Here is a 24,489-nt window from a genome sequence, read left to right on the forward strand (position 1 = left end):
TATGGGGCTGGACAAAGGCCACTCCTTTCTTCTAATCCTCCTTGACATCTCGGTGGCATTCGACACCGTCAACCACTCCATCCTCCTGAATCACCTTTCAGACATAGGCATTTCCGGAACAGCCCACAGCTGGTTGAAGTCTTTCCTTAGTAATAGAAGCTTTAAAGTCAAGATTAACAATAAAGAATCGCCGTCGACAAATTCTTCCCGTGGTGTACCCCAAGAATCATCACTATCTCCCACCCTATTCAACGTCTACCTCCTCCCCCTTTGCCATCTGTTAACTAGTCTCAACTTAATTCACTACATTTACGCCGACGACGTGCAGATTCTGATTCCCATAACAGAATCCATTATCAAATCACTCTCGCTCTGGAACAACTGCCTACAATCTATCACCAGTCTCCTCAGCAGTCTTAATTTAGTTCTCAATGCCTCAAAGACCGAACTACTCATCTCCTCCAACCAAGACAACTTCACTCCACAGACCCAACGCAACTCACACCACAACTCCCATCTCACCCATACTCATGTAAGAGATCTCGGGGTCATATTAGACAACCGCCTCAATCTAAAGAATATGATCAACACCACAACCAAAGACTGCTTCCACAGACTACAGGTATTAAAAAGACTCAAACCTCTCCTATTTTTCCATGATTTCAGGACAGTTCTCCAATCCTTAATATTTTCCAAAATAGACTACTGCAGCGCTCTCCTCACAGGCCTTCCCAGCTCAACCACCAAGCCACTACAGATGATACAGAACGCCGCGGCCAGAATTTTGACCAACACCAACCGGAGAGAACATATTACTCCCATCCTCCGAAACCTACACTGGTTACCAGTCAACTTCAGAGTCCTACACAAATCACTCACTTTAATACATAAATCCATCCATAATCACCTTCACCTCGATCTCGAAATCCCTCTCAAACTTCATACCTCCAACAGACCGATTAGAGAAAACTACAAAGGAGCACTACAACCCCCCACAACCAAAGCCACGCGCCTCATTTCGACCAAAGACCGAGCATTCTCAATAGCAGGCCCAGCCATCTGGAACAACCTCCCAGCAGATCTCAGGCTGGAACCCTGCCTACTAACATTTAAGAAAAAACTCAAGACCTGGCTATTCCGCCAAGCCTTCCCGGACCCTTCAGACACACATTAGACGACGAACCTGCTCATGAGCAACGGAACCTCGATCCTCTTCTAAATACTACACAAGCATTAGTACTTTCATAATAGCTCAACTAGCACTAGCACGGACTTTTAGGTCTTAGTTTCTTAATTTATTACCCTTTTAAGCCTTTCTTTCCAGCTGTTTAAGCTTCCAAGTTTTGCAGTCCTTGTTAAATGTAACTTTGTTTCTCCTGATTATAATAAGTTGTTTATGTTTACAGTTTATGTCCCTGTTCGATGTAAACCGATCTGATAAGGTATTTAACCTTGAAGGTTCGTATAGAAAAAAATGCTAAATAAATAATAAATAAATTGTAACATTTTAAACGAGGTAATAATAACTTTATATTGTAATATTATTCCTAACAGTATTTTCTCAAACATTGTAACATTGTAAATATATACAGTAACATCGAATAAGGTTGCAATTATGTGTGTGTTTGTAAACATTTAATGCTATCATGTTGAGTGTCAATTGTATCTTGTTGGTTAGGTGTTATAGCAAATGCAAGTTGATGTTTTAGCCATGTAACAGTAAGGGTTTAAGAGGTGGTGAGGCAGTTTAGTTGGATGAATTTCTGTTGTCGTGGGGGTGGTTTGAAGAGGTAGTTTGGAAGGGCAGGGGTTGGAGGGCGCTGATATGGGGTTAGCTTTTTTCAGGATAGGCTTTGAGGAATAGCCAGGTGTTTAGTGCTTTTTTGAAGGATTGCGGTGAAGGTTTTGTTCTGAGTTTTTCTGGTAGTTTGTTCCATAGAGTGGGGCTTGCTATTGAGAATGCACGTTCTCGTGTAGAAGTGAGGTGGGCCTGTTTGTTGGAGGGGATGGCAAGTAGTCCAGTGTTTTTGGATCACAGGTTTCTTTGAGAATTGTAGGAATGTAAGGTGTCCTTTAGCCAGTCAGACTTTTCGTTGATGATGGATTTGTGCATGAGGGTCAGTGCTTTATATTGAATTCTGTAGTTTATGGGGAGCCAATGGAGGTCTTTTAGTATGGGGGTGATATGTGCGGAGCGCTTGCTGTTTGAGATGGATCTGGCTGCCGTTTTGTAGTAGTTGAAGGGGTTTGAGGGTGGAGGTTGGGAGCCCGAGAAGGATGGAGTTACAGTAGTCTAGTTTGGATAGGAGGCGGGTTTGGAGTATGGACCGGTGGTCTTGAATGAGTAGCAGGGGTTTGATTTTTTTGAGGACTTTTAATTTGAAATAGCCCCCTTTTATTGTTGTATTGATGAGTTTTTAAGTTGAGCTCGGAGTCTAAAGTGATGCCTAGGTTTCTTACGGTTGTAACGAGTTGGCTCTTGCTTTGTGTGGAGGAGGGGTCTTGGATGTTCCATGTAGGGGGTTTGTTTGAGATGTGCACGATTTCCGTATCCCTGTACGTACCCGGATCAGTCCAGACTCCTGGGTTTGCCCCCCCCCCCCCCCCAGCAGATGGAGACAGAAGTTTACAAAACAAACTTTGCCTCATATAGGCTTGTGCCACCTACAGCCTGGCAGTATTCTTCTGTCTCCAGCAGGTGGAGGACATGCCAAGCCTACAGTCTGGTGGGGCCTAGTCTAGGGTTTAGATAGGATTAGGCTAAAGTTTATTTATTTAAAAACTTTTCTATACCGTCATTAAGTTGGGTACCATCATAACGGTTTACAATAAGGCACAAATATTAATATTGGAAACAGAAAATAAATTCTAGTGCTAAACAAGTGCCAAGACTTAACGGTAACATAGCTCATAAAAATATACATAATTGGCAGTGTTATATCATGTCCATTCTTTATTGTAACAGATTTTAAAATCTAGAGCTCTTACAGACTTAAAAACAAAAGTAGAATAGATACCCATGTAGCTTGGGGTAGTGTGCTTGAGTGTTCGGCAGATCGCCGAACACTCAAGGTTTAAAAAGTTAATGGAGACCGACCGCAGTGTGCTCCTGCTGGTCAGGGTCTCTTGCCTCCCGGGAGGCAAGAGACCCTGACCAGCAGGGTCTCTTGCCAGGGAGGTTGCCAGGTCCTGAGGGGACTATCCCTCCCAGTTACAGAGGCACAGAGTATCGGGGGTTGAGGACCCGTTTTCTGATCCACCCTACCACTAGGGGTGATACCAGGGAGCCCGGCTCACTCCTCCCAGTGGCTTCAGGACCCGTGGTGGCTGGACAGGTACCTTAAAGTAAAAAAAAAAAAGTTTATTTATTTTGTTCGCGTCTTCTCCCCTTGCCCTTCCATTCACGAGGGGGGTACTTTGGTGTTTTTTCACGGTGTTTTTGAGGAGTTAGGGAGTGCATTTGTTGGCCAGCCCAGCTGCGTGTCGGGCCTGCGGCACAAGCGCGCCTATTGCGTGACTGGCTTTGTGCTTCCTGTGTCTCTGGAGGCGAAGGGGCCGTGGTCCTGCAGGTGCAAACGCTCATGGGAGCATTTGGAGAGCTGCCTGCCGCGATCTCTAGCCCGTTCCCGGCAAGCGCGGGAACGTATGCCATTTTGGTCCCCTCGGGGGCGGCGGTCCCGGGGGCGGCTGCCATTTTGTCCTCTTTGGGGGTGGGGAACGCGACAGCACAGAGGCAGCCCCAGGGGAAGAGGAGGACCTTCCCCCGAGTTTGTCACCTCAACGTGGAGCTCCCGAGGGGGGCAGACCAGCGCCGAGGGTCACATTAAATGTTCAGGATCCGGCTGCCTGGGACACGGACGATACTTCTTCGGAGACGTCTTTTTCGTCAGATTTTGTTCTGCTCATGCATAATGCCTTTAAGGCCCGGAGGGCTCATAAGAGAAGACCCCCTCCACTGGAATCCCAGCCTATTCCTTCAAAGCGGACTCGGGGCCCTCCTAATGCAGGGGCCCCGCCCTACCACAGACCAAAGACCCTAAGGACCCTGGTACCTGACCCTGAGCCTTCCTCGTATTCGGAGGAAACCGAGGACCCGGACGAGCAGGAGTTGCCTTCTCAACCCCCACGGTGGGTGGAGGGGGACACCGAGACTCCTCATGGGGCGGACGGGGATGACCCAAAGGTGGTCCGCCTGTTTCGCAAGGATGAGTTGGGACCTCTCATGCCAGCTACTTTGGGGTAACTGGAGATTCAGCTGCCTCAGGTGGAGTCACATCTAGGAGCTACTTACCCAGTGGTTCTAGGCTTACGAGGGCCGCCTTCGTCTTTTCCCTTTCATTTCTCAGCCACAGATTTACTGTTTAAGGAGTGGGGAACTCTGGATTTGGGTCTTAAGGTAGCAAAGGCAATGGACAGGTTGTACCCCTTGCCCGAGGAGGCTTTGGAGCTTTTACGGGTTCCTACGGTGGATTCCGCAATGGGCGGCGATCACGAAGAAGACCACTATCCCGGTTACAGGGGGCACAGCCCTTAAGGACCTACAAGATCGTAAGCTGGAACTTCAGCTTAAAAAGATTTTTGAAGTGTCTGCCCTAGGGATACGGGCAGCGATGTGTAGCAATTTTTCATTGAGGGCAGATCTATGCTGGGTACAGCAACTACTAGCTAATGAGTCCTTGTCCCAGGAGGAAGCTCTGGAGGTGGTCATTGCCTATAGCGTGGACGCTTTTTACGATTTGCTGCACACATCGGCCAGGTCTATGGTTTCGGCGGAAATTGTCCGTACAGGATACATGTTGGACCTTTATTTTTCCATCCGGGACTTTTTTTTGGTGTAGCCCTATTCCACCCCAGCCAAACAAGTCATCCGCAAGACTTTATTAAAACTTCAGATTCTGTGGGCAGTTGGTCTGGTACCCAGATAATTTTGTGGTACCTAAGAAGGACAGTTCCTTTCATCCCATCTTCGATCTTAAGGGCGTAAATCGCTGTCTGCGAGTTCCCCGTTTACAGATAGAAAAGCTGCAGTCAGTTCTTGCTACTGTTCATCAGGGAGAGTTCCTGTGCTCACTGGACTGACAGAAGCATACCTACACATCCCAATCCAGGAACAGGATCAGCGATATCTGTGTTTTTTGCATTCTGCAAGAAAATTTTCAGTTCCGAGCACTATCTTTTGGGTTAGAAACCGCACCACATGTAATGGATGTGGTAACTGCAGCTCTCCAATGCAAGAGAATTACAGTGAACTTATACATTGACGACTGGTTGATCCATGTGCCATCGCATGAGGAGACAGCATGGGTGACTCGTCAAGTGATAGTTTTTAGAAGGCTTGGTCTGGGTGATCAATTTTGCCTGTCCTGCCGGAGCCAATTGATTGAACTTGAGTGGAATGCTCTGGAAGTAAGTTTTAAAGAGGGGCGCTCTTTGGTGAGGTTATACCCCTTGAATCTGAAGGCAAGGGGAACGGTTGTGATTACCAAAGGTTGATCCCTTTGGGTGTGCTGTTACTAGGCCATCCGCAAACAGGCATTTGAAACCATGGCAATGAATTTGTAAATTGCTTCTTGCTGCCACTTGGTGGCTTGGGTAGGTTCGCATTTCTCTCAGGAGACTCAAGGCATATGATAGTAGGCCAGTGATGGAACCAGGAGCCGTATTTTTAGTTGATGTAGACTGTGACTTGATGTGCACAGCCGTTAGAAGTGTGGTTTCCCTGATAGAAGCTAAACACCAGTTTTGCCTGTGAAACTGGTCGGCGGATACTATTTCCAAGTCCTGTTTGACAAGATTACCCTTTAAGGATTCTCTCTTGTTTGGCAGTAAGCTGGCGAAGATGGCAACTAGATGGCATGAATCCAAAATTCTACGATTGCCAGAAAACAGAAAAGAGACATTCTTTTGAAGTGAAAGCCCACTCCTGGATTCCCATCTGCTTCATCCTTACAGAGAAGCAGTTACTTAAAAGTCTTGTCCCTTTGGACGATCTCAGTCCTTTCATCAAGCCTCAAAAGGCTGCGGGACTAGAACTTCTCAGTCTTCGCAATGAAGATGTGAGGGCTCACCTACCGCTTCAGGAGATAGGCGGTTTCTATTCGCTTTTATCAAAGGTGGGCCTAGATTACAACAGACCTGTGGATCCTGGAGGTGGTGAGGGACAACTATGCTGCAGAATTTCTCCAAATTCCTAAAGATGCATTTATGGTCTCTCCCTAGTGAAGAGATTAGCAGTGGAGGCTATGTTGAGAAGGCTGATAGATCTGAAGGACGTAATTCCAGTTCCCAGATCACATGAAAATATGGGGCGCTATTCCATTTATTTTTTATTTCCCAAAAAGGAAGTGGGCTCCTTTCTCAATCCTGGATCTGAAGGGAGTCAGTTGTCATTTGCATGTGACTTATCTCAGGATGGAAACTCTATGCATCATAATTATGGCAGTACAGAAAGAGGAATTTTTCACATCTCCCCATTCAACAGGATCGTTGTTTCCTTTGATTCACCCTTCTAGGGCGTTGTCATCAGTTTCAGGCTCTTATCTTTCAGACTGGTTACTTCGCCCAGAACCTTTTCCAAGGTCGTGGTGGTAGTAAAGGCATCTTTCTGCAAGGAGGGCATTCTAGAGTCAACCAAGAGTGTGGAACAAAGTCAATTGGCATCTCACTAAGTGATCTCCTTGCTTCAAAAGCTAGGCTGGGTGGTGAACTTAGCCAAGAGCAGTTTACAGCTGACTCAGATCCTACAATACCCCTGCATGCGATTCAATATGGAGTGGAGCAGTGTGTTCCTGCCACAGAATCGCATTCATAAGTTTGTGACTCATTTCAGTCCTTTAGGAGTGTTTTGTCACAACAGTGTGGTCTTATCTGCAGGTTCTGGAATCTATGGCAGCAACGTTGGAGGTAGTATCCCGAGAGAGGGCACTCATGCGGGCATTTCAGTGCGCGTTGTTCTCCCAGTGGAATCCGCAGTCACCGGACTACACAGTGAGACTCAGCTTCCATTGGAGGTGAACACCATGTTGCAGTAGTGGTTACAAGCGGATCACTTCAGGAAAGGATTGTCCTTGGAGACACCATACTGGTTGGTGCTCATGACAAATGCAAGCCTTCTCGGTTGGGAGGCTCACTGTCAAGAGTTGATGGCTCAAGGACAGTGGAATGATGAGGAATGGCAGTGGACAATCAATCAATTGGAAGCACGTGCAGTTCGTCTGGCGTGCTTACAGTTTGCCAAGTGATAGGAAGACCAAGCAGTAAGAATGTCGGACTTTGCAATGACAGTCACCTACATAAATCATCAAAGCAGAACCAGAATCCAACAGGTGTTGGTGGAGATTGATGCATTTATGGTGTAGGCAGAGCAACATCTTCAGGAGATATCCGCCTCCCACGTTGCTGGAAAGTTCTTTTTAGCAGACAGGTCTTGGACCCAGGAGAATGGGAGCTGGCAGACTAGGCTTTTTGACTCATAGTGGCTCATTGGAGTCTGCAGTATCTGGACTTAATGGCAAGCTCCAACAATGCGAAGGTACCACGGTTCTACAGTCATAGAAGGGATCAGAGTGCGCTGGGAATCAATATTCTCATCCGGGTGTGGCCGCGGAGCGGGGTTTTGTATGCATTCCTGCCATGGCCAATGATTGGCAGGATAGTTTGGAATATTGAGAGTTTGACCAAAACCATATTCTTGTGGCTCTAGATTGACCCCGGAGGCCATAGTATGGTGATCTTCAGTGGCTCCTAGTGGGCAGTCTCTCAGGCTGCCACTATGTAAAGATCTGTTGCATCAGGGACCGATACTGCACAACTGTCTGGGTTGGTTTTGTCTTACGGTTTGGCCCTTGAGAGGGCTTTGTTGCTGAAGTGTGGTTAATCCTTGGCGATGATTTCCACATTGCTTTGCACAAGGGTTGAGAGCTGGTGTGGGGTGTAAGGTTCTCACCCTCTTAAAGTAGAAATTCCATGAATACTGGAGTTTTAACAGGAAGGTTTGGTTAAAGGCTTAGCCTTGAATACTCTGAAGGTACAGGTAGCAGCTTTGCTTGCTATAGGGTGCAGTTCAGTGGTACACTCTTGTCTTCCCATCTAGATGTGTCTAGGTTCTTAAAGGGAGTTAAACATCTATGTCCTCCCTGACGCCTCTTTGGAACCTTATTCTGCTTCTGCATTTTTTTTTTTTTAGAGGGTCCTTCATTTTGGCCACTATGTGATCTCTTCTTCTGGCTTATCTTGAAAACTGTTTTTCTGGTGGCATTCTGTTTGGCACGGTGGATCTCCGAGCTACAGGCACTTACTTGCCATGAGCCGTTTCTGCAAATAACTCTGGAGACAGTACAGCTTAGGGCTGTACCTTCTTTTTTACTGAAAGTGGTTTTGAAGTGTCATTTGAATCAGTCTAGTTCCCTGCCCTTACTGAACAGAGATAGAGATGAGTGGGGTTATTGGTTGTTGCATGCCTTGGATGTCAAGCAGCATTTGGTGCAGTATTTGAAGGTTACTTACTCCTTTAGGAAGATTGATAGACCTTTTGTGCTCTATAGAGGAAGTAAACTAGGGGAACTGGTGTGGCAGGCAACAATAGCTGATGTGTTAAAGAGAATCATCACTGCTGCCTATGTGGATGCAGATGTGCTATTATCTAGTCAAGTCAGGGTGTATTCCACTAGAGCTCAGGCGGTCTCTTGGGCAGAGATTCAGTTGTCTCCTGTCTAGAATTGCCAGGCAGTGACATGGTCCTCCTTACATACTTTCTCTAAGCATTAGCGCTTGGACATTAAGGCTCAAGAGAATGTGGCTTTTGCACATGTGGTATTGACGGGACCGCAGCAGTTTCCCACCCTTTTCCATTGTAGCTTTGGTACATCCCACTGGTGTGGATTGGCCTGCCTGTGTTCATAGGAAGGTGAAATTACTACTTACCTGATAATTTCCTTTCCTTTCCTCTAAGGAAGGCAGGCCAATCCACAACCCATTCTGGGCTGCCTATTTGATATTAGTTTGTCCTTTATTTGCGGACAATACACAGTGTTATTTCTTTTGATTCATTTGGAGGACTAGTGAATGAAATAACCAGTTCCTAAGATCAGTTGATGTTAAATTTTTACTAAGCTCAGTGCTTCCCAGTTGACTGGAAGCAAATGAGTGGTAGACTGTTAATAGTCTTGTTCAAGTATAATTAGTTTGTCCTCAGTTTGACTTTTCTAGATATACAGGCAGGCTGATGTTGGGACAGGACTATATCTCAGTGATATTAGTGAGTCAATTTTACTCATTCTCCATCTGCTGGAAGAGTGCATAATCCACCAGTGTGGATTGGCCTGCCTTCCTTAGAGGAAAGGAAATTATCAGGTAAGTAGTAATTTCACCTTTGTGGGATTTGATTATGATTGCTGTAATGCTTATAGTGCCCTTGGATATTTGATACCATATGAAAATTGGGAAATCGGTCTGTATATGAAATATTGTGGTTAAGTTTTGCATAAACCCATACATAGCTTAGAAAAATATTTAGAGTACATTGAAATTATAATATTTTAAATGCTTGTTAATTATTGATTTTGACAAGGTTTTTATGTGGCAGACTCTAACTATGCTAACATTCAACAGGCATTCACCATTCTGTGTGACGTGCTGATGATCTTCAGTCATCAAATTGTGGTGGGAGGACGTGACATGTTAGAGCCATTAGTTTACAGTCCTGATTCTTCCCTGCAGTCAGAGCTGCTCAGCTTTATTCTGGATCATGTCTTTATAGACCAGGATGATGATAGCAGTAGTACAGGTAATGATGATCTATTTTTCATTTATGTGTTTATTTAAATTTGATATTCCCACCTTTTGTTCCATTAAGATGGGTTATGATAAAATAATTATATTTCTCCTAGGACAAGCAGGATTGTAGTCCTCACATGTGGGTGACATCATCTGATGGAGCCTAGCACGGGAAAATGTTTGTTAAAGTTTCTAGAAGCTTTGGCCAGCAGACTAAGCATGCCCAATCTGCTACTATCCGCATGTCCACGCGAGGACCCCCTTCAGTCTCTTCTTTTCCGTGGTGCAGTTGCCTCGCCGTCTGTGGAACTCCACTTTTTTTTCAATTTTTCTCTCGAATTTCTTTGAATTTTTCTCTAATCCTCTTCGGGTCCCCCTTCGTGGTCGGTGCCTCTCGGTACGATAAGTTTTTTGCTCTTTCACAGTCAATTCCCAACTCTCTACCTCCCGGTTCCCGTCGGCCATCAACCCACGCCGGGTCTTTTTCATGGTATCAACCACTTTTCGTCGGTGTCCCCAGTGCCCACGGACTATGACCATCATGGATCTGCATGAGGTTTTCATTCTCTGCCTGGGCGCCTCGCACAATGTCCATGGAGAAACTTTTAGGGACCCCGAAATCCTCCACTCCTGTATCAGTTGTTTCAATGGCCAAGGATCATGGGGAGCCGTCCCCATCTCTGCCTCTTGCAGTCCCTTTCCACCCCCAGGGATTGGGGAGAGGAAGATCGATCCTCGGTGGTCTCTCCCCTCCACCAGACCCTCAGGGTCATCGACCTCCTCGGCGCCGGGGAAAGACCGAGCTGAGCATCGGAAGCGATTCAGGAAGCACCGACACCAGTCACCATCCCAACACGGTTCCAGTTCCAGAGCGTCAAGGGTGGCCACTGACCGCCATCAAAGCGGCACCAGCCACCGGATGCCCCATCCTCCGGTCCCCCCAGTAGCCCAAGGCATTCCCCACCGATGCCGGGCGCTGTGCCACCTCGGGGACCCAAGGATGAGCTGGCAACGCCCTCATCTCCCTCCATCAGTCCTGACCACTCAGGACTTCCAAAAGGAATTGGACTCCAGGATGCAGTCGGCGGTGCTCAAAGCGCTGCAAGGGGTTGAGATACCGGCGCCACCGGCCCCTATACCGGTGCCCGAGCCTCAGCCACCGATGTTGGCACCCTTGCTGGAGCGTCTGAAATCTTTCTCGGCACCCTACCAACGCAGCTGGTGCCCAAGGGGCCATCGATGCCCCGCCTGCCACCGATGCCCTCCACCGGAGTGATCCCGATTCCCGGGTCCTTTGAGGATGAAGCCTCCGGGACCAGGCACCCACAGTTCCCTGAGCCGCTGCCGGGCCTTTCCAACTTGCCACAGCCAATGGATGGATCCCCTCGATACCAGGGGATCCATCAGTGCCGTCGGTGCCCCTGCACCTCTAGGAGCCCAGGGTCGATGCCCCTCATGGCCCTGGCCCAAGTGAGGAAGAGAGTTCTTTTGACCTTTGGGATGATGACTCCACAGACTTGTCCTCCAAGTACTCAGACGACCCTCTCTTGGAGCCTTCGCCCCCAGAGGAACAGCACCGGTCACTGCCTAAGGACCTGTCATTCGTGGGGTTTGTTAGGGCTATGGCTGAGGCCATCCCCTTTCAGCTCATTACGGAGGAGGATACGCGCCACAAGATGTTGGAGGTGCTCCGGTTCATTGACGCTCCTAAAGAGATCATGGCAGTTCTGAACCACGACAATTTTAAGGAACTTCTCCTCCGCATATGGGAGCACCCCATTTCCATCTCCCCAGTTAACAGGCCGATGCCACCTACCTTGTGCAGCAGGCCCTGGAGTTGGAAAGGAGGCAGCTCCCCCACCAGTCGGTGGTAGGAGTCCACCCTAAAAATGGCCTGGTGCTCCCGCACCCATGTCTCCACTCCTCCAGGACGTGAGCATAGGGAACTTGACGCCATAGGGAGAAATATCTTCCAAGGCACCATGCTGGAAGCCCGCATTGCGGTTTACCAACTCTACATGACTCATTATAACTGCAGTCTCTGGAAGTGAGTCCAGGATTTTGTAGAGGGCCTTCCCCAGCAGCAGCTAGAAGTGCTTGCCACCATTGCCTTGCTGGTTCTGGAAGCAGGGAAACACGAGCTGCGCTCCGCCTATGATGATTTTGAAACTGCAGCCCGCTTAGCCGCTGTAGGCATCGGTGCCAGCAGATGACTTGGCTCAGGGCCACGGACCTCCGGTAGGAGGTCCAGGATAGGCTCACCGATCTTCCCTGTACAGGCGAGAACCTGTTCAGGGACAAGGTCCGGGATGCGATGGCACAGTTGAAGGACCATCATGACAACTTCCAGCAGCTATTCGCTAATCCCTAATCCCACAGAAAGGCCAGCCTCAGCCAGGAAATTAAGAACATAAGAACATAAGAAATTGCCATGCTGGGTCAGACCAAGGGTCCACCAAGCCCAGCATCCTGTTTCCAACAGAGGTCAAAACCAGGCCACAAGAACCTTGCAATTACCCAAACACTAAGAAGATCCCATGCTACCGATACAATTAATAGCAGTGGCTATTCCCTAAGTAAAATTGATTAATTGCCATTAATGGACTTCTCCTCCAAGAACTTATCCAAACCTTTTTTGAACCCAGCTACACTAACTGCACCAACCACATTCTCTGGCAACCAGTTCTAGGGGTCACCCCTGCCAACAGCAGGCTCCTAGACCCGAACCGGCATCCCAGCAAACCCCAGCCACTGGCTTTTGACTGGCAGTGTGGGTCAAGTCAGCTGGCAGTTCCTCTGGCACCCGATCCCCCAGTCGGCAGGCTCCTCAGTGTCGCCAGGCACTGGGAGGGGATCACGTCAGACCACTGGGTCCTTTCCATCGTCTGCTAGGGGTACTGCCTGCCTTTCAGCCGGCTCCCGGAGCCCTCTCCCCCATGTCCATTATATGGGGTCCATCAGCCCACTTGGTCGTTCTTCAACAAGAACTCTCCACCCTCTTTACAGCAGGCGCACTGGAACCGGTTCCTTGCACACAGCAGGGCCACAGGTTCTGCTTGAGGTATTTCCTCATCCCAAAAAGGAATGGTGGTTTGCGCCCCATCCTCTACCTCAGGGCGTTGAACAAGTTTCTCGTAAGAGAAAAATTCAAGATGGTCTCCTTGGGCATGCTGATCCCTCGCCTCTGAAGAGGAGACTGGCTCTGCACACATTGTGATGATCGCACACATTGCGATCATCACCAACCACAGGAAGTACCTCCACTTCATGGTGGGGAATGCACATTTTCAATACAGCGTGCTACCCTTTGGGGTGGCATCAGCCCCCCGCGTATTCATCAAATGATTGGCGGTGGTGGCTGCCTACCTCAGACATTCCTCGCCGCCGAAGCATGTTGCCAGATAAACTTTTTGGGCGATACGGTATGCCTTGTGGGCATCTCGGGATCCGTTGTCATCCAAGGAAGTTCTGATCAGGACAGACAACCAGGTCAAGATGTGGTACATCATCAATCAGGGCGGCATGAGCTCGTTCTTCCCCTGCCAGGAGGCAATGCAGGTTTGGAACTGGGCCCTCTCCCAAAGGATGTATCTCCCGGCAACCTACCTGCCAGGTCACCTCAACATGCTGGCAGACTGCCTCAGCCGGTCCTTCTAGCCACACAAGTGGTCCCTCAACCCTGTGGTAGCAACCGAATTATTCCGCCGCTGGGGTACACCGGATGTGGACCTGTTCGCCTCCCCTCTCAATCACAAGGTGAGCAGGTTCTGCTCCCTAGTAGCAGGGAACAGTCATCCGGCCCACGATGCCTTCTCCCTTCACTGGAGGCAGGGCCTCCTGTATGCGTACCCACTTTCCCGCTCCTCTTGAAGACTCTGTCAAAGCTCCGGGGGGGCATGATTCTCGTGGCACCCTCCTTGCCTTAGTAGGTCTGGTTTCCACTCCTCCAGGTCCTGTCGGTCCATGCGCCCATCCCGTTGGGGATGGCAATCAACCTCATAGCACAGAAACAGGGCACCCTGCACCACCCGAACCTCCAGGCGCTAGCCCTCACGGCTTGGATGTTGAACGCATGATCCTCCAGCTTTTGGACTTTGTTTCTCAGGTACTGATTGAGCCCCAGAACCTTTGACTAGGAAGTCCTACACCTCGAAGTGGAAACTCTTTTCCATCTGGTGCGGTGGGCATGGGTTGGACACCTTCTCACGCCCTCTCCCCCAGCTGCTGGACTACCTGTGGCAGCTGTCTGAGTCTGGGCTACAGGCCAGTTCCGTCAGAGTACACTTCAGCGCCTTCAGCATACCAACAAGGGGTGTGCTGGCATACCCGTTTCGGTCCAGCCCCTAGTTTGCTGTTTCATGCGTGATCTCTTCCAGCTGAAGCCCCCTCTTCGGCCACCGGCAGTGTCCTGGGACTTCAGCTTGGTCTTGGCAAAACTGATGCCGCCTCCCTTTGAGCCCCTGCAGTCCTGTGGTCTGAAGTTCCTCACCTGGAAAGTCATATTCCTGGTGGCGATCACTTCCGCTCGCAGGGTCCGCGAACTTCAGGCCCTGGTTACATACGCACCATACATGATGTTCTTCCCACGTTGTTTCCAAGGCCACATTCCCACCCGGGAGAACATGCTCGCTATACCCTGGATTGTAAATGGGTGGTGGCTTTTTACCTAGACCGCACAGCGAGCCACAGACAGTCCACCCAGCTCATTGTGTCTTTTAACCCCAACAGGCTGGTGGCAGTGGTGGTTAAGCAAACCTTATTGAACTGGCTGGTGGATTGCATTGCCTTCTGCTACGCACAGGCGGACCTCCAGCTGGCCGGCAGAGTGAAGGCTCACTCTGTGCGGGACACGGCAGTCTGTGAACCATATGCGTACAGTCCCCATTGCTGAAATTTGCCGGGCTGTGACCTGGAGCTCCTTCCACACGTTCGCAGCTCACTTCTGCCTTGACAGGGATAGCCATCAGGACAGTTCCTTTGGTTAGTCCGTCCTGCGCAACCTGTTCCAGACTTGAACCCAACTCTCTTCACTTGTTTTCCTTGTGGGATCAGACTGCCTCCTGTGTTTTCCCACAGCGCCGCAGTGGGTCTGCTTAAACAGCTACTTGGCAGCTGACTTAGTCCATCGTAGAAGGTGATCAACTCGTAGTCAGTCTGCTTTGGAAATAGGAGACAAATAGCAGTCCAACTTCCTGGGCAAAGCTAAGAATACTTTTAATTTATCCTTTTTAGAAGGCTTTTATATTTTGCTGTTTCTGTATAGTGCTAATCTTATCTATTTCTCTAGATATGCTATTGTTGCTTTCATTTGTTGTGTGTTAGTCTATGCAAAACAAAAATCATAAAATATACAAAAAAAAATAGGGGTCTGCTTAAACAGCTACTTGGCAGCTGACTTAGTGCATCGTAGAAGGTGATCAACTTGTAGTTAGTCTGCTTTGGAAATAGTAGACATCCAGCAGTCCAACTTCCTGCGGAGAGCCAGGGAAAAACTTAAATTAGCTAGCTAAATCTGGTGGAGGGTCTGTTCAAAATCAATAGCAGATACAGTGTCCAGTGAACAGCCCTGGCCAAGTGTTAACTGTTTTGCTTCCTCCCACCCTACCCCTAAGTTTGTTGTTCTGATATAGTCTGCCTAAATACATAATTGGCAACAAGATAAATTAGTAATTTTGTTGTTCCTTAGGTGTTATCCATCAAATAAATTTAACAAAACGAGGACTATCCAGTGTAACCATTGTGGAGCCTTTATTCTCAGGGAAATCATCTGGAAACTTAGGGCTTGCCCTATTTGCTCAGAACTCTCTTCCTTGAAAAAAGAGCTGGCTGAAGTTACAGCTGAATTAGCTACAATAAAGAAAGTTTCACCCACTTTATTTATTCAGAAGTTAATTCCACATTACCACATAAAAACCAAAAGTCAAGGAAAAAGGGGTTTACAGTGGGCTCAGGCAGGATAAGAACTGTGACCCACAGACACCCGTTCTTGACAGCTGTGCAGCCCACAAGATTACCCCCTCACTCACATAGGGCATTAAAGAACCCAAAAAACAGAATTACAGTGGGCTCTGGTAGAATCAGACCTGTGATGCGGAGACACACACTGTATCAAGTGACACAAGCGCAAAAAGCCTTCTCTGTAGTTATTGAAGAAGCTCTTGCGAAAGAAATTGAAGTGATATCCGAAAAGAGAGAAGAAACCCAATGCATACAGAAATGTCACCCACCAAATACAAAACACAAATGCAAAGGAAAAGGGTGAAGTGGATAACAAAATAAGACACAAAAGGAGTCCAAGAAAAGCTGTAACCTGAATGAGAAAAGCTGGAAAGCTATGAGCACAAATGCTCGTAGTTTAGTCAGTAATATCCCAGAGCTGCAAGCCCTAATGGTAGAGGCGGACTTGGACATTGTTGCTGTCACAGAGATGTGGTTCACGGAATCTCATGATTGGGATACAGCAATACCGGGCTATAACTTGTTAAGGAAGGACAGAGAGGATAGGAAAGGGGGAGGAGTTTCTCTTTATATCAGAAACAATATCCAAGCACAAATCTCGATTCCTCACCCCTCACACGTGAAATTCTATATTTTTATTTTTCTATATTTTTTTTTAAAATTTTTTATCTATATATTTTTATGTACGATCACACAAAAAATATTGAAAGTAGGGAAAGGATAGTTTCATATGATAACTGCAACCTGCTATTATGAGCCTTGTATGCAGTGTAATTGGTAAATTGTAATCATGAACCAACCTTCCTCCTACCAGTATTTTATTTTTTAATTTGATTTTAATAAGATCAAAATATTTAAAAATCCTTGTGGTAAATCTTTGTGAGATTTTAACTGAAATCATTAAAGTTCATCAAACTTTCGTGGATATGTTTTCTAGCTGTTTACAAACGTGTTGTTGGATTTACTCATCAAATGTCACTAATCAAATGTTGTTAATAAATGCTTCAATCATTACTTCTGCTGATGCCCATCAGTTCTAGCTGTCATGCAAGGCCAAAAGTGAATATTTCCATGAAATTACAACTTCTATTTTGTTCGAAGTCCCAGCCACACGATGTTAAAATGTTCAAATGGGCCACCACTCATAATTAAATCGGCTCATTCAAATAAACTTTCCGATTTCGTAAAATTTTCTCTTCTTTATACCTTTAAATCGCTGGTATTTTTTTGAGTGTTCACATTCAATGTAAATAAATTTGTCATTCAAACTTATAAATGAACGCCGCTACTAACTTTAAACAGCTCACTCAACTTCTCATTTCAATGTCTTCCCGGCATCGTCAAACTTTCCTCTGCCGGGTTCACGTAAACCTCCAGCAATACTTTTAATTCTTCAGCGTTTTACTCCGATGACTTCCTGGCATCATCAAACTTTCCTCTGCCGGGTCCACTTAAACCTCCAGCAATACTTTTAATTCTTCAGCGTTTTACTCACAAATGTTACCCCAACCTCTGTGGGAAATATTCTCAATCGACTTAACTTTCTTGTCTTAAAATATTCAACATATTTGGCACAAATAATTCCCCCATCTTCTCTTAAATGCATATAGTGCGTTCCCGATCTACTTAGCTTTCTCTTTGTTGTCTCCCTAATATCCAAGCATCTGAACTGGAAGGAAGATGGGGCAAAGAAGAAGCACTATGGGCCGACCTAAAAAAAGATGACGGGGCATCCATTTTTATTGGAGTAGTTTACAGGCCTCCAAATCATATGGAAGAGCTTGACAGAGATCTGGTTGAAGACATCAAAAAAATAGGAAAGAAGGGAGAAGTGGTGATTGTTGGAGATTTTAATCTGCTGGATGTAGACTGGAGAATCCCTTCAGCGGAATCTAACAGTAGAGACATAATGGATGCCCTGCAAGGGGCTCTGTTCAAACAAATGGTAATGGAACCCACAAGGGAGGGAGCTATACTCTAGTGCTCACCAATGGAGATAATGTCCAGGTGGGTGCCCACCTCAGCACCAGTGATCGTCAAACAGTATGGTTTCATATCACAAATAGGATACGGAGAAGTAACACGAAGACCCGAGTTTTGCAGTTCAAAAACACAAACTTTGATGAAATGGGGAAGTAACTGGAAGAAGAACTAGAAGGATGGGAGAACAAGAGAGATGTGGAACAACAATGGACCAAAATAAAAGGAGCAATTACCAGGGCAACTAATCTATATGTCAGAAAAGTAAAGAAAAGCAAAAGAAAAATGAAACCTATATGGTTCTCAAAGAAGATGCCTGACAAAATAAAAGCTAAAACACAGCGTTCAAGAAATATAAAGGATCCCAAAAGGAGGAGCACAAGGAAAAATATCTGGAACTAAGGGAGACAAAGAAAGTAATCAAGATAGCAAAAAGTCAAGCAGAAGAAAGGATTGCCAAAGAGGTAAAGTGAGGTGACAAAACATTTTTCAGATACATCAGTGAAAGGAGAAAAGCCCAAAGTGGTATAGTGAAATTGAAAGGTGAAAAGGATCACTGTGTGGAGAGAGACAAAGAAATGGCAGAAATATTAAACGAATACTTCAGTTCGGTGTTGTTGCATCCATCGGTCTTCGACAGCTTCTCCCCGCCTATCTCTTTCTACTTGCGGCTCCTCCCGCTCACCTTGGATTGATGGCTGCCGTGGCGTCTGTTTGCCGACCTCTCCGGTGTCCCTGGACCGGCTTTGTTGCTGCCTCCTGCCATGCTCCTTCAAGGTGCCTCTAGGGCGTGCGCGCGCACGCCTCCCTCATCTTTATTTCCACGCTGGCACGAATCTCAGGGGCGTCCCCCTGTTCTGACGCCACGACTCCAGGGTATATCTGCCTACTGCATTTGCTAGCTCGTTGAGTTAGCAACGGAACTGTTACGGATGGGATTCGCTCTCCGTTCCTAAGCTATTCTGCCACTCCAGCTCTAACTGGAACTCTTACTACCCTTCGGGATCACTAACAGGGTACCCGCTCTGCGGGGGCCTCTCTGCTTCTTTCAGGTGCTATCAGGAAACTGGTACTCGCTCCTCGAGGGCCCATGTTCCCTGTGTCGCTGCCTGCAACTTCTACCTTCTACTTTTAAGAACTAACTACAGTCACCATCTGTGAGTACAGAAACATCTCTCTCTACAGTACTGCTTCACCGGAATCAGGTACTCGCTCCTTGAGGGCCTGCTCTCTGCTCTGGTGCCATACCTCTGGTCTAGTGGAATCTCTGCTACTGCTAGTGAGTACAATGCTAACTAGTCTCTCTGCTCTAAGGGATCAGGTACTTGCTCCTCGAGGACCTGCTCTCCCTGTCTCTGAGCTCTCCTATTCTTCTTGGGACTCTGAATGCTAATTCTAATGTGTGCTTATAACTCTGTCTCTTTCCACTACAGCACTGCTTACAGAGGATCCGTTTCCAGCGTTCTGTGAGAGACGCGCCCAGCCGGGCTCTACAACCACTACTCACTGCTGCCACCTCTTGTGGTTCCATATACTGTTTAATAAAAGATTCAAATCTGTGTTTGTCCGGAGTTTAGCCTGACACTATGGTCCCATGAGGGACCACAGATATCCCCGTGGGCGTCGTCAGCTGCCACAGTGTCAAAGGATCCGCCCAAACACCAATAACCATAACAGGTGTTCACTAAAGAGGATCCTGGAGAAGGACCGTTGCTAGTTAACAAGAAACTGGAAGGGATCATGTAAATGTAAATGGAGTAGATGTAACTCTATTTACAGAAGAGAATGTATGGAAGAGCTAGGAAAAATAAGTGGACAAAGCCATGGGACCTGATGAGGTCCATCCCAGGATTCAGAGGGAGCTCAGAGATATACTGGCGAGTCTACTGAGTTACCTGTTCAACAGATCCCTAGAAATGGGAGTGGTACCGAGTGATTGGAGAAGAGCAGTGGTGGTCTCGCTTCACAAGAGTGGGAGCAGAGAGGAGGCCGGAAACTACAGGCCGGTTAGACTCACCTTGGTGGTGGGAAAGGTAATGGAGTCGCTGCTGAAAGAAAGAATAGTGAACTATCTACAGTCGGAAGAACTGCTGGACCAGGGGAAGGTCTTGTCAGACAAATCTGATTGCCTTTTTCGATTGGGTAACTAGGGAATTGGATAGAGGAAGAGTGCTCGATGTCATCTACTTGGATTTCAGCAAAACTTTTGTTACGGTCCCGCACAGGAGGCTTGTGAATAAAATGAGAAACTTGGGAATGGGTGCCAAGATGGTGGCCTGGATTGCAAACTGGTTGATGGACAGAAGACAATGTGTGACGGTAAATGGAACTTACTCTGAAGAGAGAGTGGTGTTAGCGGAGCGCCACAAGGATCAGTGTTGGGGACCGGTCCTGTTCAATATCTTTGTGAGCGACATTGCAGATGGGATAGAAGGTAAGGTTTGTGTGTTTGCGGATGATACTAAGATCTGCAACAGAGTGGAGAGAATGAGACGTGACTTAAGGAAGCTGGAAGACTGGTCGAAGATGTGGCAGCTGAGATTCAATGCCAAGAAGTGCAGAGTCATGCATATGGGGAGTGGAAATCCGAAAGAATTGTATTTGATGGGAGGTGAAGGACTGATGTGCACGGAGCAGGAGAGAGACCTTGGGGTGATCGAATCTAATGATCTGAAGTTGGCGAAACAATGTGACAAGGCGATAGCTAAAGCCAGAAGAATGCTGGGCTGTATAGAGAGAGGAATATCTAGTAAGAGAAAGGAAGTGATGATCCCCTTGTACAGGGCCTTGGTGAGGCCCCACCTGGAGTACTGTGTTCCGTTCTGGAGACCGTATCTCCAAAGGGACAGAGACAGGATGGAGGCAGTCCAGAGAAAGGCAACCAAAAAGGCGGATGGTCTTCATAAAATGACCTATGAGGAGAGATTAAAGAATCTAAATATGTACACCCTGGAGGAGAGGAGGAGCAGAGGAGATATGATAGACTTTCAGATATCTGAAAGGTTTTAATGATTCATGGTCAACATCAAACCTTTTACAATGGAAAAAAATCAGTAGAACTAGGGGTCACGATTTGGAGCTCCAGGGAGGAAGACTCAGAACCATTGTCAGGAAGTTAGTCTTCATGGAGAGGATGGTGGATCCCTAGAATGCCCTTCTGGAGGAAGTGGTGAAGACTAAAACTGTGAAAGATTTCAAAGCGGCGTGGGATAAACACTGTGGATCCATAAAGGCTAGAGGATGGGAATGAAGAGTAGAGCCATGGGGGTGGCTTGCTGGAATGCTTACTACCTGGTGATTACTACCCTTACTAAAAAAAAATCCCTTGCACGGTTATTGCAACCCCAACACTGCTTTCTGCTTCAGTGGCAAAGGGAAATGTGGAATAGAGGATTTGCATTCAGATGATAACCAAAAAGGACTGAACTACACAATCTGGATAAATAAATAAACGTGGGGGTAGCTTGCTTTTTAGGGCGGTTACTACCCTAAACCAATTAAGTCTGATACATCAATCGAATGCATACACAGAGTTGCACTCTGCTTCTACGGCAGGGGGTAATGTGGAAAAGAGGATTAGCATTCAGACAACAACCAACAAGGACTAAACTTCATAATCTGGGTAAACAAATAAGTATGGGGGTAGCTTGCTTATTACGGCGGTTACTACCCTAAACCAATTAAGCCTGATGCATCACTTTGAAAGCATATACAGCATTACTATCTGCTTCAGCGGTAGGGGGAAGTGAGGGAAAACAAGATTTGCATTCAGACATCATCCAACAAGGCATTGATCTATGCAGTCTGGGTGAACAACCATCGGGGTAGCTTGCTTGATGTGGCTGCTACAACCCTTTAACATGAGCCTTATGCTCACCTTTGATACAACTCCAACATTACTCTCTGCATCAATGACAGGAGATGGCAGGAAATTTGAATCAAACAGTTCTCACAGGACAAGCAGGATGGTAGTTCTCACATACAGGTGACATCATAAGGATGTAGCCAATCACTGAACACTTTCGTCAAAGTTTCCAGAACTTTGACTGGCACCTACTTGGCATGCCCAGCATAGCATCAACCCTGCAGTCAGCAGGGGTCCCCCTTCAGTCTTCTTTTTTCCGCGCAGCAGTAGCCACGAGGGTTAAGGAGCTCTTCAGAGATTCCTGATAGGAATTTTTCCTCACGGAACTTTGTTAAAAATATTCAAAAGAATTTACTCCACAGGGGTCCCCTTATCGATTTCTTTGCTCTGCAGTCGAACGGTAAGATTTTTTGCCCATTTGTGATCGATTCCCATCGAGTTTCTCCCTTGCGGCCTATGGGCCATCGACCGCACCGCAACTAAATTTTGTCAAAGCCATGGCGTCGGGTTTCCGTCTGTGCCCCAACTGCACTAGAGTAATGTCCATCACTGACCCTCACACAGTCTGTGTGATGTGCTTGGGGTCCGGCCACGATGTCCGTACTTGCACCAAATATGCCTAAATTACACCAAAGGGGTCGCAAGGCTCAGCTCGATAAGATGGGTCTTCTCTTTCAGCCAAAAACCCCGACGCCATTGATAGCTTCAACGTCGTCTGAACCAGTGCCATCTATATTGTGCTAGCACCGGGAATCTGCTGCTATACGATCGGCCTCGACTCCACGGGTGTCGACCCCCTCTGTTCTCCGGGGTAAACATCGACACCGTCATCGTAAAGCTCAGGCCATCAATACCGGTAAACCCTTGACATCGACATCATCTGAGCCTCCGACAAAGAAGCCCCGTACAGAAAAGGCTTTCTTCCTCTTCTGTCTCTGGATCACAGAGTCGTTCCCCGCCTGGACAGGTGCCAGGATCCGCGATTCCACCTTCACCGGTGGACCCTCCGGCTACACCAGTACTTCCTCCCACTCCGGAACCGGGTATTCATGCCCCAGGTTTTCATGAGGAATTGAATCGGATGATGCAAGAGGCCATTGGCAAAGCAACAGGTGGGAGACAGTAAAAGATTAAAAAAAAAAAAAGGATAAAGTGCGTAGCTTGCTGGGCAGACTGGATGGGCTGTTGGGTCTTCTTCTGCCATCATTTCTATGTTTCACTCCAGGGCTTCCAACTTCCATAGATACCGGTACCGGTTCCTCCTCCAGTCACCAACCCGATACCCATGGCGCTTGTACCGCTATTGGTTAGAATGGATCTGAGGGAACCGAGGGACCTGACTCCTTCCTTGCCAATTCCCTTGTCATCGGAGGAAGATGAAGAAACACAGCTCTTCATTCCACCATCAGGAGTGCCGCCACTAACCCACCCATCGATGTCACATATTCCATCGATTCCTCTATGCTCTCGATGCCGCCAGCGATGCCCTCGATTCCTCCTTCGGGACCATCAATGCCCAGGCCAGGGCCTTTAGGAATAACTCCATTACTTCCTTCTGGAGAACATTTGGGAGCTGGTGATGACCCTTATAATCCTTGGACCGACGATTCGTCCCAGGATTCTGATGATCTACCTTCACAGCCCTCCCCTCCTGATGAAAGGAAGCGCTCTCCTCGAGAGGACATGTCCTTTATTAATTTGTAAAGGAGATGTCGGAAACGGACCCATTCCAACTTCAGACAGTGGAAGATTCTAGACATCAGATGCTAGAGCTTTTACAGTTTCTCGATGCTCCAAAGGAAATCATGTCCATCTCTATTCATGATATCCTTTTGGACCTTTTGAAGAGAAACTAGGAGCAACCTGGCTCTGTGGCACCTGATAACCAAAAAGCAGATGCCACCTACCTAGTTCAATCAGCCCCTGGCTTCCAAAGAACTCAGTTGAATCATCACTCGATGGTTGTAGAGTCAGCCCAAAAGAGGGCCAAACACTCCAAACCTCACTCATCCATTCCTCCAGGGAAAGATCAGACGTTTCTGGATGCATTTGGAAAACAAGTATTCCATGGATCAATGCTCATCTCTCGCATTGCATCCTACCAACTCTACATGACCCAATACAATAGGGCCTTGTTCACGAAGATTCAAGACTTTGCTGAAGCCTTACCTCTGCAGTTCCAGGACCAACTTCATGCCCTAGCACAAAAGGGCTTAGATGCTGGCAAGCATGACATTTTTGACACCGCTTCTAGGGTGTCTGCAGCCGGAATCAGTGCAAGGAGATGGGCCTGGCTGAAATCTTCAGACCTCAGATCAGAGGTACAAGACAGATTGGCTGACTTGCCCTGGGTTGGTGATAATCTTTTCGGTGAAAATATTCAAGAAGCAGTGGCGCAGCTCAAGGACCACCAAGAGATTCTGCGCCAGCTCTCCATTCTGCCTTCTGATCCCTCCTCTTCGTCCAAAAGATCCTTTAAGAGGGATTCCAAGAGGCAATTCTACCGGCAGAGGAGATACTATCCCCCAGTGTCCAGGGGTCAGCCTTCTAAGACTTACCAGAAAGGCCAACCTAGGCAGCCTAGAGGGCAGAAGTCACAGCCAGCCCCTCAGCCAGGTCCAGCGTCAGGTTTTTGACTCCCTTCTAGAGAGCAGTACCCAGCTTCCACTTCCAACCATTCCGGTCGGCGGCCGATTGTGCCACTTCTCCAGCCTATGGCACACAGTCACCACAGATCAGTGGGTAGTGACAATAGTATCCCAAGGTTACCACCTCAACTTTCTCTCTGTCCCACCGGATTACCCGCCTCGGCTGACGTGGGGAACATCCGACTATTCACCACTCTTGGAGCAGGAGGTCTCCCTCCTCCTCCAGTCCCGAGCAATAGAACCAATGCCCCTCTCAGAACAGGG

At 47.5% G+C, this 24,489-nt stretch overlaps 1 protein-coding gene across 1 annotated transcript in view; it reads left to right on the plus strand.

Annotated features, from left to right (window-relative positions):
• STAG2 (stromal antigen 2) overlaps window positions 1-24,489 on the plus strand; it is a 1,172,735-nt gene that overhangs the window by 875,734 nt on the left and 272,512 nt on the right. The window contains 1 exon segment of the mRNA XM_029607875.1: window positions 9,610-9,784. Within this exon segment, the coding sequence (XP_029463735.1) occupies window positions 9,610-9,784 (175 nt within the window).

Source organism: Rhinatrema bivittatum, chromosome 6, assembly GCF_901001135.1.
Source record: "Rhinatrema bivittatum chromosome 6, aRhiBiv1.1, whole genome shotgun sequence".
Lineage (NCBI taxonomy): Eukaryota > Metazoa > Chordata > Amphibia > Gymnophiona > Rhinatrematidae > Rhinatrema > Rhinatrema bivittatum.